The sequence below is a fragment of the Lobosporangium transversale genome (assembly GCF_002105155.1).
Source record: "Lobosporangium transversale strain NRRL 3116 chromosome Unknown BCR41scaffold_25, whole genome shotgun sequence".
NCBI lineage: Eukaryota > Fungi > Mortierellomycota > Mortierellomycetes > Mortierellales > Mortierellaceae > Lobosporangium > Lobosporangium transversale.
The window spans coordinates 533,274-549,644 of record NW_019029003.1 but is presented as its reverse complement, the minus strand read 5'-3'; the positions used below and the strand labels follow the sequence as shown (position 1 = coordinate 549,644).

The 16,371-nt window shown below is 39.0% G+C and overlaps 3 protein-coding genes across 3 annotated transcripts; all 3 read left to right on the top strand.

Moving 5' to 3' along the window:
- The first annotated feature begins 4,924 nt into the window (after positions 1–4,924).
- Positions 4,925–7,550, top strand: BCR41DRAFT_423222 (galactose-binding domain-like protein). Its single transcript, XM_022030267.1, has 4 exons — positions 4,925–5,235; positions 5,343–5,517; positions 5,620–6,228; positions 6,398–7,550. The coding sequence occupies exons 1-4, from the start codon at positions 5,088–5,090 to the stop codon at positions 7,422–7,424; spliced, it is 1,959 nt and encodes a 652-aa protein (XP_021880214.1). The 5' UTR covers positions 4,925–5,087; the 3' UTR covers positions 7,425–7,550.
- Positions 7,551–8,108: 558 nt separating this feature from the next.
- Positions 8,109–10,753, top strand: BCR41DRAFT_423221 (pyridoxal phosphate-dependent transferase). The gene is made up of 5 exons (XM_022030266.1): positions 8,109–8,192; positions 8,421–8,531; positions 8,627–9,205; positions 9,333–9,547; positions 9,668–10,753. The coding sequence occupies exons 1-5, from the start codon at positions 8,117–8,119 to the stop codon at positions 10,691–10,693; spliced, it is 2,007 nt and encodes a 668-aa protein (XP_021880213.1). The 5' UTR covers positions 8,109–8,116; the 3' UTR covers positions 10,694–10,753.
- Positions 10,754–12,771: 2,018 nt separating this feature from the next.
- On the top strand, positions 12,772–16,350 carry BCR41DRAFT_356355 (hypothetical protein). Its single transcript, XM_022024634.1, has 10 exons — positions 12,772–13,032; positions 13,286–13,405; positions 13,564–13,642; positions 14,036–14,069; positions 14,197–14,301; positions 14,496–14,721; positions 14,833–14,952; positions 15,062–15,704; positions 15,865–15,983; positions 16,088–16,350. Exons 1-10 carry the CDS (start codon positions 12,986–12,988, stop codon positions 16,338–16,340), a joined length of 1,746 nt encoding a protein of 581 aa, XP_021880212.1. The 5' UTR covers positions 12,772–12,985; the 3' UTR covers positions 16,341–16,350.
- Positions 16,351–16,371: the final 21 nt, after the last annotated feature.

The following is a 16,371-nucleotide window of genomic DNA, read 5'->3' as shown; positions in this document are numbered from 1 at the left end:
TTCCTGTGCACCAGTTACTTTTGCTTCCTTTATACTACATGAACATGTATGGACTATACATGTACATGTACAATCTAGCCCCAGTTCTTAATTTCCCTTTTCTTCCTGACATTCTCTCATTCTTATCATGGTATATATTTCCTTGCTTGCCCTTGCCCTTGCTCATTGATTTGCCTCTCTCTGCTTTTTTTTTTTTTTTTTTTATTTTTTTTTTACTCATTTAGAATTGGTTCAGGGTCATTGGTTCCTTTTGAAGGTTTATCCTATGAAGGTTAAAGTAAGACTATGGACGAATGGAATAGGAATGCAATGGTACAATGACATCTAGATCTTTGTAGATTTATCTAGTAGAAATAATACGCGCACAATGACACGTCTTTTTCTTGTTTCCTAAAAAAAAAAAGAAGGGAGCCTTACTCACTCCCCTAGTGTCTATCCTTTTCCCTCCTTCTGGGATCTATTCCCCTGGGATCTATTTCCTCATTCGTCAGGTGATCTAAGCTTGACCTTCCAAGCGGCTCTCTTCTCTTTGTCTCCTTGCCGAGATGAAGATGGGAGATGATGCAGGGAGGGTTCGGGCCAACTAGAAGGAGATAATCAATGGAACCAAGGAACCAAAAAAAAAAAAAAAAAAAAAAAAAAAGTTCTCGTAAGAAAGCATATGTGTTGTGTGATGTTTAAAGGGTTCTTGCATATTGCATACTTGCTTCGTGCGCGCTTTTTACTCCCTAATCATCTATCTCATCATTGCACTATATACATATACTATGATAGATGATAGATCGCAGTACCTTTTTTTTTTTTTTTTTGCTCTCTTCAGGTTATTCTTTCTTTAGCTTGTTTTTTTTTTTTTTTTTCCGGCCGAACGTAATGTGGAATGCGAGATGATGCTTTTTGTCTTTGTAAAAGGTTACTCTTATTCAGGGATCGCTCAAAATACAATCGCAAGATCCCGTAGCACAGAAAATAAAAAAATAAACTAATAGAGCTTTTGTTATTCTAACGGTTAGATGTAAAAAAAAAAAAAAAAAAAGTTGTTGTTCTGATGATGTATTCTATGAAGTGATCATTCCAATCATACACAGCATCGGATACTCCATGATCGAAAATAAATTCCCAATTGCTATGAATTTGAATTTGAATTTGGATTTGGATTTGGATTTGGATTTGGATTAGAACTCCTACCGTTATAAAATTCTCTGGATTGGAATAGGTTTTTTTTATTTTTCCCGCCTGTCATCATCATCATCATCATCCACTGGACAAAACAAAAAAAAAAAAAAAATGAGCGCACTGGCATTTTGGTATTCTAAAAACAAAGCAGAGCAAAAAGCATTGGGATCTTTTGTTCTTTTGTTATCCCCCGCTCAGTGTTTTTTTTTTGTTTATTTGTTTTGTCATCATTGTAACAAACAAACAAACAAGCAAAGAGATTTTTTTTTTTTTTTTTTTTTTTTTTTTTGTTTCTCCTTCTATTTCTTAAAAAAGACATGCACACGAGACACAACAAGACATATTCATCCAACATGTTGTGCAAGCCTAAGGAAAGTCACTTATTCAGATCAAGTCAGGTCAGGTCAGGTCAGGCTAGGTCAGGTCAGGTCAGGCTAGGTCAGGTCAGGTCAGGGTCCTGGTTAAAGAAAGAAAAAGAAAGAAAGAAAGAAAGAAAGAAAGAAAGAAAGAAAGAAAGAAAGAAAGAGAAAAACAGCCAATCTAGTCAACCTAGCCAATCCATCCGCCCTTAACCAACAAAGTAAAAACTAGCCAGCCAAAAAAACAAAAGGTGAAACAACGGAAAAAAAAATACTCCTCCCTTTTTCATTTATTAAACGTGGGCGATGACAGGAATTTTCATCGCCGATGAAAAAAAAGTCGACGACAAACACGAACGCGCACTGCCCTTCCTCTGAACAGCGCACACATCATGGCCCATAGCGCTGAAACAGTTGAAGGGGGAGGGCTAGCATAAATCAATCTTGTAATCACAACATCGGTTGATGTCTGAAGATTCATTGCAATGTTGGCTGCGTAATGGACAGTAAAGGATAGTCATGGACACTGTTTGGATTTTTTTTTTTTTTTTTTTTTTTTTTGTTACCGAGGAAACGGCAGGAATTTTAACATTGGAGTGTATGCACCCCTGGATACTGGAACATGTACTGTGCATGAACTCTATGCTGAACTTGTCCTGGACATGTACAACATTTTATGTTTAAAAATGTATCAACAATAGGTTTGTGCATTGTCTCCCTCTCCCTCTCGCCACTTCATTCTCCAGAAGGTGTTACCCGAACCTTGTTTCGAGTAAGGAAGGTTTATACATGTAAAAGAGGAGAATGGATTTCCTGGAATTGTCTTCCTTTTGCATAGCACGTAAAAAAAACAAAGCCATCCCTTTTTTTTTTTTTGTGATCAATAATAATAAACAGCCTAACCTAACAGGAAAGAGGAGAGAAGCTTTAGTGTGAAAATTTGCTTCATCTGCATAGATTTTTTTAAACCAGGGTCTACATAGTCTGACAATCTAACAAACAGCCCAACTCTATCCGTTTCAACATAAAAATGTTTTCTAAAGAATCCTGGCCGTTAGGACCCTGCCTGGTTGAGCTTTTGTGGCGAAGTAAAGAAGAAAAAAAAAAAAAGAAAGGTTCCACTAGATCGACTACGTTTTTACTCGATCTTTATTTTTTAATATGCAACCGTTGAATTAATTTTATCCGCTTCACAAAGGGCATTTTTTAATCCTGGCATCAAGAAAGGAATAAAAAAGAAAAGAGGTTGTTATTATTACAAGACAATGGAAGGGAGGAAAAACCAATTTCCATGCTAGTAATATATCTTTTGACAGTACTTTATATACATTATGTTACATTAGCTTCCTTTGAACATCAATCAATGAAAAAAGAAAGAAAGAAAAATATTTTCATAAACCAGTGAATCATACTTGTTATACATATGTTTATTCCCTTATAATTTTTTGTGTATATGAATATCATCGTGAATGTGAAAAAAGAATATCTGTTTATGCTATACAATGGAAAGGGGACCAACAAACAAGAATAAGAGCAAGAGCAAGGACAAGAACAGGAACAAGGGCAATAAACGCGACGACAACGACAACGAGTTTCATCGGCTCTTCAAAATGCTTTTGTGATCTCCTCCCCTTGCATCAAAATAAATGGTCATCACTAAATAATACGTTGTACATGTATGTTTGTTGTTATAAATATACATATCGTTCTAGACTATGTAGTACAACATGCTGCTTCTTTTTTCCACCAGGTTTTATCTCTGAGACATTAAGGAGAAAGGAGAATAATAAAAAAGATATTCGTTTCAGCCCAAGCCCAAGCCTAGTGCAAGCTTTTTGGCAGTGCAAAAAAAACCCCCCGGGCACAATTTCACGCCCACACGCCCACAGGCCCATTCACATGCGTACATGCACAGCACATGACATGACATCTATATACTACTTGTCCCGCGCATAAATGTACGTAAGACCTAAACTACCATGTAGTCTAGCACACACTTGTCATTTGCCCTCTCTCCTAGTTGCCTAGATGTTATATGTTAGATGTTAGATAGATGCATATGTACATGTGAATGTATCTTGAGACGCGACTTGGTACATTAAATGAATGAAAAAAAAAAAAGCAATAATACATCCATGATTATTTAAGATCGAAAAGACATGCGTTGGGTCGCGGATCGCGATTTCATGAACCCTTTATCTCACTGTTGATATAATTGTGATCGACACTGAAATGTCGATCACTGTACACATATACAACACAACTTTATCCAGATAATCTTGGAGCAATGTATAGAAAGAAGATAAAAAAAAGATGTATAAAGGAGTGCGGGGCATATATTATATTTGTTAAACACGCATACAGGTATACAGACACAAGTTCAAAAAAAAAAAAAAAAAAAAAAAAAAAAATCCATCAGTAAAGATTCATTGTCTTTGGAATAAAGCACGGGGAATTTTTTTTTTTTTTTTCTAATATTATTTTTGGGGGATACGCGGAACGGACAAAGGCGGGAATTTTTTTTTTTTTTAGACCCTTTTGAACTGGTGGCGCCACCCTCCACCAACGCGGGCTAAGCTGCACTACCAACTACAACTACTACAACTACGATTACGACTATCCATCGTCCCCACTACCAGAATCAGTATCCATGCGGACAAAACAAACAAAACTTGGGTAGCCTTCATGGCTCTTTTACTTTACTCTGCTCCACTCTGCTCCGCTTTATTCAAATTTAGTGGATCGTGCACCATTTTTTTTTTTTTTTTTTTTTTTTTTTTCAACATGCGTTGGGTAGTTCCTATTCCGCCCATTTTATAAACATTGCTCCTACTTTCTCCATGTAATAAAAATAAAGTTAAAGGTCGTTTAATTCATAGGTCCTGTAACATAGTATATATTGACTATTCACTCTACCGTTGCCCCATGCTCGTCCAGTTTTCTATCTCTTTGGCCTAATATGATTCAAAAGCCCAATAGAAGCAAAAGTCAGCATGGATCGTGTTAGATACTAAATGACAAAAATATCAAAAAGATAAACCCCCTCTTACAACTGACACCACTTACTCATTTTTTATTCCCTCTCTCCGAGATGTTGAGTGCCAGTGGGGTCAATGGCTTAGTCAAGCTTCCCCTTCTTAGACAGCATTTGCTCACTTTTGATAATGATATCCACACATGTACTTTTGTTTGAGCGACGCGTAGCTCTCCGCTCAATGTTGTTTCGTATCTAGTTGTTCTGTAGGGAGAAAATGAAGAGAGAGTTTTTTATTAGAGAAAGAAGCGGGAAAAAAAAGGTGTCACTCATGTACCACTTTTTGAGGATAACTCTCATGTATAAAAAAGAGTCGTTCCTTTTCTTTTTTTCTTTTTCTTTTCTTCAACTCATACTTCATAGTTCCGAATTCGAGTTATCTAACGGTCGCTTCTAAGCACAATCCCCCTCCATCCATAGCTCATACCCTATACCCTCTCTAAACTAAAAACAACCAATTCCCTTTCCTTTGCACGGTCTGCACCCACCCCCCCCGAAAAGAAATTTGAACATTGCCCTCAATGTCTCCAGCTTCCACTGTGACTACTTCTTCGTCCATTATCCTTCCGATAGTGAGTCCTCTCAAGGCTGCTGCTTCTGCTTCTGCTGCTATTGCCTATGAGATTATTCCTGTTGAGGAGATCGACACTGCCTTCTGCGATTATGTTGGTGAGTTTTTCCTCTCTTTAATTTCTTTACTCGGAAAGTAAAAAGCTTTTCTTTCTTTCTTCCTTAACACTTTTTTTTTTTTTTTTTTTTTTTTCCTCCTTATTCAGACCTTGCTGTCAAAACACGAGGTGGCAAGGTCTTAGCGGTGTCCGATGAGTGGTTTGCAGAGGCTCATAACCTGCTCACCCCTACTGCCCCCATCTCGCGTAAGGGCCACTTTACCCCCAAAGGAGCTTGGTTTGATGGCTGGGAGACCCGTCGCCATGGACCTGACTATGATTGGTAAGCTACTTTATCATTGTACATATATATGTTGATTTGCTTTACTCGCGTTTATTAGGCTAATTCCCCATTTCTAACCTTTACAATGATAATAATGGGCAGGTGCGTGATTCAGTTGGGTTACCCTGGTACGATTGCAGGGTTCGAGTTCGATACCGCCTTCTTTACGGGAAATCACTCTCCTTTTGTGTCTGTGGAGGGTTTGGTGGCAGCTAGCTCTGAGAAGGCTGATAATGGTTGTGATAATGGTTATGGTCAAGGTACTGACGTTAATGGTGATGGGGATGATGCAAAGAGCGTTGGAAGGACGACTTTGAATGGGGGATGGGCCAAGGCTATCGGTGGTACTGCCGGTCCTCACTGGGTCCCCATCTTGCCTAAAGTGGCCTTGAATCCTGATTCGCGTCATGGTTTCAAATTGGCTCAGCCTACCACGTCTTTCTATACCCATATCCGATTCAGAATGTTCCCTGATGGTGGGGCGGCTCGTTTGAGAGTCTATGGTAAGGTCCACCAAATTTTGCCGGAAGATAAGGCCGAGATATTTGACTTGGCTGCTGTGGGGGCCGGTGGCCAGGTGAAGGCGTTCTCAGACGCTCATTTTGGCCATCCTTCGAACCTATTGCTCCCTGGACGTGGCAGTGATATGTCGGATGGATGGGAGACTAAGCGATCGCGCGCTCCTGGCCATGTTGACTGGTGCTTGATCAGGTAACAAAAAAAAAAGCTTATTGATAGTTTTATAAGTATCTTGAATGAAAGGTTTCGCGTTGATCTTAAAAGTTTACTTCAAAACTAACTAACTTTTATATTCTTTTATTCTTTTCTATAAAAAAAAAAAAAATAAAAACAAAAAAAAAAAAAAAAAAAAAAAAAAAAGATTGGGAGTCCCTGGTCATCCTGTGTTGGTTGAGATCGACACTGCTCATTATATGGGCAACCCTCCAAAGTGCGTCACTCTTCTTGGCTTTACTGCCTCGGATACTCTTGAAGAGAATCCTGTTGTCTTGTTGGATCAAGTCCCTGTCAAACCCCATAAGCAACATATTTTCTCAATCCCTGAACCGATCAGTGCAAACAACCTGATTTCGACTATCAAGGTGGTCATGATTCCCGATGGTGGGATCAAGCGTGTTCGTGTCTTTGGATCACAATCCTGGCCTGCTCATCCCATCCCTGAGACAAGCTCCATTGGTAAGACACAGCCCTTGCCAGATGAGCACACATGGAACTTGTTGACCATTCAAGCTGAACCGATTACAAAGGCCGCGTTCGAACCTTGGGGTCAAGTCATTGAGGTACCTCTATACGACCCAAATGCTATCAAGGTGAACCAGGGAACGGCTCAAAAGTTCTCACATATTGGCCATTTTGCAAACTGGCGCTCCTATGCGTTAAATGAGGAAGCGATCCAGGACCAAAACAAGCTGATGATGGAAAATAGCAACAATAGCCAGAAAAAGTGTTTGGACAGACCCTATCCTGCCAACATTGTTCCTGCTACTGCTAACATTGCCATCTTCCAATGTTACAAGCCCATTGAAACCCAGGAGATTGGGGTGCGATTGCTAGAGAGACATCCTTATTCATCTCAGATGTTTGTTCCGATGGGTGGAGATGGTAATGGTGGATTTGTAGTGGTGGTGGCAAAAGATCAAGAGGGATCCGAGGGAAGGATACCTGATTTGACGACCTTGAAGGCCTTTACGGTCAAGAACAGCCAAGGAGTGAATTATAAGCCGAATGTATGGCATCACCCTATGATTGTGACGGATCGGCCAGTGACCTTCTTGACGATCACAAACGAGTCCGGGGTTGGAAAGGATGATTGTGAGGAGTACTGGTTCAAGAAGGAAGCCGAGGCTGTGGGATCGGAAGGAGGCGTAGCAGCTATTGTTCGTCTCTAAAAAAGGGAAGAGGAAAAAAATAATGATCGAATGATGAAGTTTGCGTAGACTTTACGACGTTTTTGTTTACTTGATCTTCTAGCTCGATGTTTAGTCTTGTATAAAATAAACAATACATGTTAACAGACTATTAAACCGACCACTGCTTGGCTTATTTTTTTATTTTCTTATTGGGCAAAGCAAAGCCGAATGTTTTTTTGGGCGGGTATCGTAAGATTGCCAAAATGAAAAAAAAAAAAAAAAAAAAAAAAAAATAAATAATGGGCTGATTCCCTATTGGATGGACAATGATTTTTTTTTTTTTTTTTTTTTTTTTTTGTTTGTTGGTTTGGGTGACTGAGAATCCCTCATTGCAATGGAAGTCAACTTGGACAGGAAAATAGGAAACATACACCGTTGTGTATAATACAATCATGTCCACGTAGACAAGGTTGCTACTGTTGTTCTCCGCTGCTAGTTATAGTAAAAGTAGCGATCTCTTTTTTAAAAATGGGGATGTTCTCCACTCTCTCTCTCTCTCTCTCTCTCTTTTTTTTCTCTTTCCTTTCTCACAAACTGCTCCACCTTTCTTTTTATCTTTCACTTTTCTTTTCTTTTTTTTTTTTTTTTTTTTTTTCTAAAAGTTAATTGTGTTGCTTTACTCATTCAGATCTCACATTCTCCTTCAAAGTTAAAAAAAAAAAAAAAAAGACATGCCAGCCGAGTTGTGTGAAGATGCCAAGGAGCTTGACTTTCTCATTACTCGAATGAAAGATCTCCTAGTGGAATGTAAGATTCAAGTTGTAAAACTTTCCCCTTCTTTATTCTGTCACTTTGTTTATCTTATTCGGTTGACTCACGTTAATTTCCACCGCGCATGGCTAATGTTTTTCAAATTTGGACAATCCGAAAATAAAAAATTTCCTCCTTCGATCGATCTGATCTGTCCTTGACAATCTGTCCCTATCAATCTGACAAATGTCACCTTTTTTTTTTTTTTTTTTTTTTTTTTTACAGATATGGACCAAAGCAGGGCGAGTGATGGTCTGTTGGTCGATTACAAAGAGCCTGAAGAGTTGGAGCGGATCATGGACTTTTCATTGCCGGATCATGGTGTAGGATCTCAAGGTAAGAAAAAATAAATAAACAGGGGTAATGTATGTGTGTGTAACAGACATGGAACCTCAATTAACAAATGTTCCCTGAGATCCTTTTTTTTCTAGGAATCTTTCCAACGATCACACAAACATTGAAGCACAGCGTCAATACGTTCTCACCTCGGTTCATGGATAAGCTCTATGCAGGTTCTTCTCCCATTGGAGTCATGTCCGAACTTCTCCTTTCAGGGTTGAACGGGAACTCTCATGTGTATCATGTTTCACCTGTTTTCACAATGATGGAGATCCACGTTACTCGAGCCCTTGCTCGTCTCTTTGGATTCACGGGACCCTTAGCAGGCGGACTTTCATGTCCCGGTGGGAGTGCCAGTAATCAATTAGCAATGGTCACAGCCAGGAACGTATTGTTTCCGGAAATTAAAAAAAGAGGGTATTTTCCTCGATGGTCTGTTCAGGAACGGCGTGAATTGGAGAGACAATTAGGAATCACCCTAGCTGAACCATCTACCTTGTCCTTAATATCACCAACATCATCAACATCGACCTATGGGAAACTAATTGCCTTCACAAGTAGTGCAGGGCATTATTCGTTGGAGAAATCAGCTGTTATTATGGGCTTGGGTTCAGAGAACATTGCTTGTGTCCCCTGTGATTCAACTGGAGCGATGATTCCTTCAGAATTAGGTGAGTTTTTTTTTTTTTTTTTTTTTTTTTTGTAAATCATTTTACCTGTTCGTGAGGTGGTTTTTGTTTCTTACACTTCTTCTCTTCCCTTTCTTTTCTTTCCTCATTTGTCTGGTTTATTACTTAGAGCGCTTGATCCAAGAACATATTGCAATGGGGCATACACCTTTCTTCATCAATTGCACTGCAGGAACAACAGTCTTGGGCGCATTCGATCCGATTCGCCCTTGTGGTGAAATTGCGAAAAAGTACAACTGCTGGTTACACGTCGATGGATCATGGGGAGGTTGTACCATTTTTGTTCCCGAGTTGGCAAAGACTTTGTTGGATGGCTCAGAAATGGTAGGGTTATATTTTAATTAAGAAAAAAAAAAAAAAAAAAAAAAAAGTTTTTTTATCATAGACGGATGAACTAACCATCTCTCATCTTTTTTTTTTTTTTTTTTTTTTTTTAAAAAAAAGGCTGACTCGATTACAATCAACCCTCACAAGATGCTTCAAACACCTCTACAGTGTTCATTATTACTTGTTAAGGATTCATCCATCTTTCCACGTGCGAATGCGCTTAAAGCAAACTATCTTTTTCATGATCAAAGTCACGATCTAGGTGATGGAACCTTAGGATGTGGCCGTCGGTCAGATGCCATCAAATTCTTTTTGGGATGGAAGTACTATGGCAAGCTTGGATATCAAGCCAGGGTTGAGAAATCACTTTCCAATGTGAAGCGATTTATCGAGATTTTAACTCAAGATGATTATCATGGACAGAGGATTCAGATGTTGCGTCTTGGAGATGGAGATGAAAATGGAAAGAGCTCTCAACCTAGTCTGTTGCAAGTCTGTTTTTGGTACCGACCTCGAGGTAGTCGACTCATTGATTGGCAAGGTACAGAGATCCTCTGGAAGAATGAAGCTGAGCAACAACAGCAGGAGCAACACATCTCCTCTGCTTTGCCACATTTTACTGCCCCTGCAGTTGAGACAGACATAGAGGCAGAGTCAGAGGCGTCCTTAATCAACAGCAGTATTACAGGTCAACTTTATGGACATCATGACTCCTCATCTAGGACATCACCATCGAATTCCTCTGCTGTCTCGTTATCGTCATCTGATTCAATGTCATCAGCCTCATCAGCCTCATTATCAACGGCCCACGCAGGAATCGATAGCGACCCAAAGCCTTCTACTTCTTCTTCTTCTGCTAGACCAGTAGACCATGGTCTAATTTTGACAGATCCTGAGGAGCGAGAGGAGGCTAGAGCATGGATGGAAAAGGTGATTAAGGCCATTCATGCACGTATCCGTACTAGAGGGATGTTCATGATTGATTATGCACCCTTGGGGCGTTATTTGCCCATTTTCTTCCGTGTTGTGTTGAACCCACCGACGATCCGGGAGCTGGACCTTGTAATGCTTGTAGATGAGATTCTGGAATGTGGAGAACTTGTTGAAAAGACTATACCCATTCCTGTCTGTTGCCGCGCTTAACAGAGTACCAAAAAAAGAAATAATAATAATAATAATAATAATAGATCCATCAATCCAAAGTATACATTTATATTAATCATATAGAAAGGAATAAAAAAAAAAAAAAAAAAAAAAAAAAGATTATAAAAAGGACAAGGTAAAGAAAGGAATAAAGAAAAATAAAAAATAAAAAGATCGAATGGATTTTTTTTTTACGTTAATCAAGAGGACTATAAGTTCCCTTCGGCGCACGATAACCCAGATGCCAACTGAATGACAGAGTCGCGTGCTTCTTTAAGAAACTCATTTGCGATCTTGCAAAGTGGTTGAAGCTTAGAGCGGATCAACCTTGGCACTCAGATTCGATGATTGTCATGTGACCATCAATTGAGCGTGGCAATGATGCGTGCTTTTTTGATAGGGATCTTTTGAGGGCCACGGGAGAATAGTTTATTTAAATGAGACGAGACTGCTCTTTAAGCTAGAACAGGACATTGTCGTACATTACAGAAATTAATTGTGGGATCTAAAAATATTCCGCTGCTTTCGAAATTAAAAAGTAAAAAAGAATGGTCACGCTCTTTACCTTGGTATATATATCATATTAACAAAGAACGAGAAGCCTTATTTCAGTGAATTAAGAACGAAGGCTTGAAAGGAAGGGCAAGGTGAGTAAAACAGATCCTTAAAGATTCTTCTCTTTTCTTTTGGTGCATATCAATACTATGTCTTCAAAGCATGGACAGGTCTAGTCAAGTGATCCAAAACCCTCCGAAACAAAGCTGAGCAAGTATAAGGCTTCATAGTTCATCAATGTTAATTTTTCCATTCTGTAAATCGGAACGATATATCAATGTTCAATAGAAAATGAGGCTTATCTTAAGAAACGAGGGTGGATGTATGTACATAGAGTATATATTGGTAGTTTAATCAAGTATTCAATCATGTCACTTGTTCAACATTAGTAGAGTGGACGGGGAACAGCAAGAGCAACAGCGAAATGAGTCCTGTATTAGAAGATAGGCAATGGCGTTGTGCCATGAGTGTAGGGCTCTATTTATTGTGGAAGCCTGTCATAACTTTTTGATCTTGACACGGCTCTATAACGCATAGTTCCGGATAGTCATGTCGTCTTTCGCAGCTCCGTTGGCAGGATCCATTTGCTTCATCTTTTTGGACTTTTGGATAAGCTCCACGTTTCATTCTTTCTGCCTTCTCCTTGTAAATAGCTTTGGTTCACTTTGTTGCCAGTTAGTTTGCTTGTTATGGATGGATGAAAAGGCAAAAAATCAGCCACCAAACGGATTCAGCATTATTGGGAGGTGGTCAAATGATTGTGTCCGGAGTGGTAACGGATATATATATATATATTTATTGCAAAAAGGGTTTTACATGTTTCATAGATACATGTGTAATAAATGTGTGTAGAAACTCAATCAGAGTCTTTGCATTCATCTGTCCAATTAGAACAACAGGTTTCATCTCTCCCACTCTCTCACGTCAACATTATCATTAAATCAAAAACTTTGTGCCTGGGTGAGAGAGTTTTTTTAAAAAAAAAAAATATTAATGTCTGCCTGCAAGGGAGCCTTTTTTTTTTTTTTTTTTTTTTTTTTTTTTTTAATTTCTCACATTTATAGAGGGAAAGCATTGTTTTTTTGATGTTGGGGCGCCTCTTTATTTTAATTATTTTTTCTTGTTTATTTATCTAAGCGATGGCCATGAGTGCAAAGACGAAAAGGCTATGAAATGAAGATGTGGGGGATGCCAGAATGGGGAGGGGGGGGAACACAAAGCGGAAAATAGAAGTGCAAGAAAGATGGAAAGAAAAAGAGAAGAGTCAAAAAGAAAAAGGTTGTCTGTCATACAAGTAAAAAAGAGCGCGCGTAACAAACAATCATCTTCTCCAACCAATCCCATCACTCATGAGGTCACTTGCAAAAAGAAAAAAGATTTCTAGTCCTTTTAGGCCATCCCTAGTCCTTCCTTTTAGTCTTCGTCCTAGTCTGCAACACAACATAGCGGTTATCTTTGATTAAAAGTCTTTCTTTTATTGCTTTGACACTCTTTTTCTTTTTCTTTTTTTTTTTTTTTTGTTTCTTTTTCACTCCTTTTTGAATTGACAATTCCATTCCATTCCTTTTCTTCGCTCTCCTTTCATTCTCCCTCACTTTCTTTCTCTCACACTTACTGACACAGCTGTATTCGCATACTCACCCACATATTCATATTCATATTCATATTCATTCATACACATACATTTTCACACACACACACACACACACACAAGCATATTTATACATAGCAACAACCATGTCGGCTACTCCAAAATATGCCGCCAAGAGCACACTTCGCTCAATGTAAGACTCTCCTACACAAAGTAGTAATATCCATCCACCGCTAGGAAGCCTTTTCTTTTTCTTTTCTTTTTTTTCTCTACATTGTCTACTTTGCCGCCATTTTTTTTTTTCTAGTTTATCTCCTGGGATATGAATGAACAGTAAACGGGGTTGGTTCATTATGAACCACATTTCTCTTTCCAGGCATTAAACTCTCTCTTTCTTTTTTTTTTTTTTTTCTCCTGTGGCATGAATCAAAATCATTTGTTTGCAGTAAAAACTTTTCCAAAGGCTATACAGACATGCAAGCCAAGGTTCGAGAAGCAACCTCAAACGACCCTTGGGGACCAAGTGGCACACAGATGAATGAACTCGCTGCTGCAACCTTTAATCAGTAAGTTTTATTTTTTCTTTTCTCATGAAACATGAATGATTTTACAATGTGTAGGAATTGACGCAATTACAACACATGACAACCCAACTAAAACAATGTACTTTTTTTATTCTTTTATTTTTTTTCTCTTGACATATATTATCGTGATGCTTTTACAGGCAGGCTTTTCTTGAGATTATGGAGATCTTGGATAAGCGCATGAATGACAAAGGCAAAAATTGGCGACATGTTTTCAAGGTAAAACCTTGTCAATTATTTTCTCCTCACGTACTGGAACTTTTTTTTAAATAGTGACTCGGGACTTGGAGACAGCATGGCGTACAGAGCAGGAACTAAAGGCGCAAAGGCGGATGTATTGGAAGAATGGATCACGACAAAGATTATGAGCATTGAAGAGCTGGGACTAAAGAGCTCCCAAAAAAAAAAAGGGTGACCGAAATTCAATGAGCATTCCCAGTACCTAAGTAACATTATGTCTGCCCATACTACGCTTCTGCAGTAGTAGCAGTTGCTATTGCTGCAATACTTGGAGTCGAATTGATCAATCTATTTAGCTGCAAGTTCGATTGCCTAATTAATATCTTTTGACCTTTATCTAATCCACATGTATCATTTTTCGTCCGTTTATAGGCCTTGACTGTTCTTGACTATCTACTTCATGTTGGTATGTAGTCTTTGGAAAATTAAGTTATTTTAAAATCGATCGGAGGAAATGGGCTGTGGTGCGAGAAGGTTCAATTGTTTTACTAACACTAGAGTCTTATGCTTAAATTACAATCAATGTGATACAGGATCTGAGAATGTGGTCCGATATGCCCGTGAAAATATCTATATCGTCAAGACTCTTAAAGAGTTCCAGTATATCGATGAAGAAGGAAAAGATCAAGGATCAAATGGTATGTAGTGAGCATAATAGGGCCTCTGAAGCAGCTTCTGCTTAGTAGGTTCGCTCAAGCTACTTTAAGCTCGTCTCTCCTACTTTAGATCAACTAAGGTCTGCTAGGATATATGAATAGTTTTCTAATTTCATACTTCTTCATATTATTGCATATATATATATATATATCAATAATCGTCATTCTCTCTATAGTGCGTCAGAAAGCCAAAGATATTACAGCCCTACTCTCTGATGAGGCTCGATTGAAGGAAGAGCGACGGTCTCGTAATGCTATGCGTGACCGTATGAGCGGAAGGACATATGGAGACGATCATTCACCTGTCTATGAGCGTCCTGGAGCTATCGATGATGATCGTGACCTGCAGCGTGCGATCGAGGAGAGCAAACGTACCGCACGTGAATCCAGCCAGCGCAAAAGGTATCGCTATCAAAGTCCGAATGGACATTTAGTAAACTAATCGAGTTCTCCTCTTGTATGCGATCACTTACATTTCTTTTTTTTTTTTTTTTTCGCTATATAATGAAACAGTGAAGAAGACGATATCCAAAAAGCACTTGAGCTGAGCATGAAGGAGGAGGAGGACAGACGAAAGAATGTTGAAAAATACAACCAACTTTCATTGACAGAAGATTGGGAAGCAGATTCAAAGTATGCAAAAAGTCTAATGCGAAACATGTCTGGGTATTTTCTAGATGAATCGCTGCGGACCATCGGTAATTGATCTCTTATATGTTGCTCCTTTTGTTATTGCATTTAGGCCAGCGAATCAGTTTGAGCAGAACAATTTTGACTTTTTCGGTAATGACTTTGGCGGCCAAAACAATAATAATGGGAACAATCTTGATGCTTTCTCTTCCATGAATGGCTTCAATGGCAACAACAATGCTTTCCTTCAACAGCAACCCACTGGAATGAACAACCCCTACCTTCAGTTCCAACAGCAGCAGCTTCAGCAACAACAACTTCAACAGCAAGAATTAATGCGCCAGCAGATGTTGGAGCAACAGATGCAGCAACAGCAGCAGATGGCATTTATGAACTCGATAAACAACCCATATCAACAACAGCTGATGGTCCCTCAAATGACAGGAACACCTACAATTGGATCCAATAACCCATTCAGTGCTTTCGCTCAAAAGCCTGCCATGACGGGACAACCCTTCAATTCGAATGGCATGAGTGACTTAAATAATGGCCTCAATAATAATAATGGTTTGAATAGCAGCATGAGCAATGGATTTGGTAACAATGGATTTGGCAGTAATGGGTTTGGCAGCAACAGTTTCAACAGTGGAAGCAATACCAATAGCAGTAGCAATAATGCCAGCAACAATAATCCATTGGGCGATCTTGCTTTCCTCCAGAATACCATGACTGGATCACCTGCTGCTAACAAGGCTGTAAGCTTTTTGTTTTTATTTGTTTATTTACATCCTGCAGTGTGGATATATTAGCCATTTCTTTCAAGGACATGAACGTTGACGCTGACACGAGCATACTTTTATGTTTTTTTTTTTTTTTTATTATTATTTATTCTTCTTTGGCCATTATCAAAAATAGACTATAGCAAAGCCATCTAATCCAAATGACGAGAAATACTCTGCGTTAGCTATGGCACTTCAAAACCGCGAAGATGGCATGGATACTTTTGGAAATACAGGACAGCTTCGTATCCCAGCGTAAGTGTAGTTACCTTTATTTTATGACAATAGTGGGATGCTTATATTTCAATCATCTCACTTTCTGTACATAATTGCATTATTGCATGTTACTATTATGATAGTCACCATAGTTTCGGGTTAGGCAACCGTGGAGCCAACAACATAGGTGGAGGAAGTGCAGCCAATCCATTCCAAGGTTTCGGAGGCAACAGTAACACCAGCAACTCGTTGATCGACGTTGGTGATACCTCGCTTGGTCGCAGCAATAGCAACAACCCTTTCCAGGCGCAGGCGACTGGCTTTGGCAACAATAACACCTTTGGACAGTCTACAAACATGAACGGCGGAGCTTACAGCAGCAACACCCTGTTTTAAGGAAACAGACAAACAAAAAAAAAAAAAAAAA

Excerpts from the sequence above, each read along its gene's own strand:
- BCR41DRAFT_423222 (XM_022030267.1), top strand. The coding sequence starts at position 5,088 with ATGTCTCCAGCTTCCACTGTGACTACTTCTTCGTCCATTATCCTTCCG. Across the intron at positions 5,236-5,342 it reads TGCCTTCTGCGATTATGTTG|ACCTTGCTGTCAAAACACGA; the intron begins GTGAGTTTTTCC and ends CTCCTTATTCAG. Across the intron at positions 5,518-5,619 it reads CATGGACCTGACTATGATTG|GTGCGTGATTCAGTTGGGTT; the intron begins GTAAGCTACTTT and ends AATAATGGGCAG.
- BCR41DRAFT_423221 (XM_022030266.1), top strand. The coding sequence starts at position 8,117 with ATGCCAGCCGAGTTGTGTGAAGATGCCAAGGAGCTTGACTTTCTCATT. Across the intron at positions 8,193-8,420 it reads GAAAGATCTCCTAGTGGAAT|ATATGGACCAAAGCAGGGCG; the intron begins GTAAGATTCAAG and ends TTTTTTTTACAG. Across the intron at positions 9,548-9,667 it reads TGTTGGATGGCTCAGAAATG|GCTGACTCGATTACAATCAA; the intron begins GTAGGGTTATAT and ends TTTAAAAAAAAG.
- BCR41DRAFT_356355 (XM_022024634.1), top strand. The coding sequence starts at position 12,986 with ATGTCGGCTACTCCAAAATATGCCGCCAAGAGCACACTTCGCTCAAT. Across the intron at positions 13,406-13,563 it reads GCTGCTGCAACCTTTAATCA|GCAGGCTTTTCTTGAGATTA; the intron begins GTAAGTTTTATT and ends ATGCTTTTACAG. Across the intron at positions 14,070-14,196 it reads TGACTATCTACTTCATGTTG|GATCTGAGAATGTGGTCCGA; the intron begins GTATGTAGTCTT and ends AATGTGATACAG.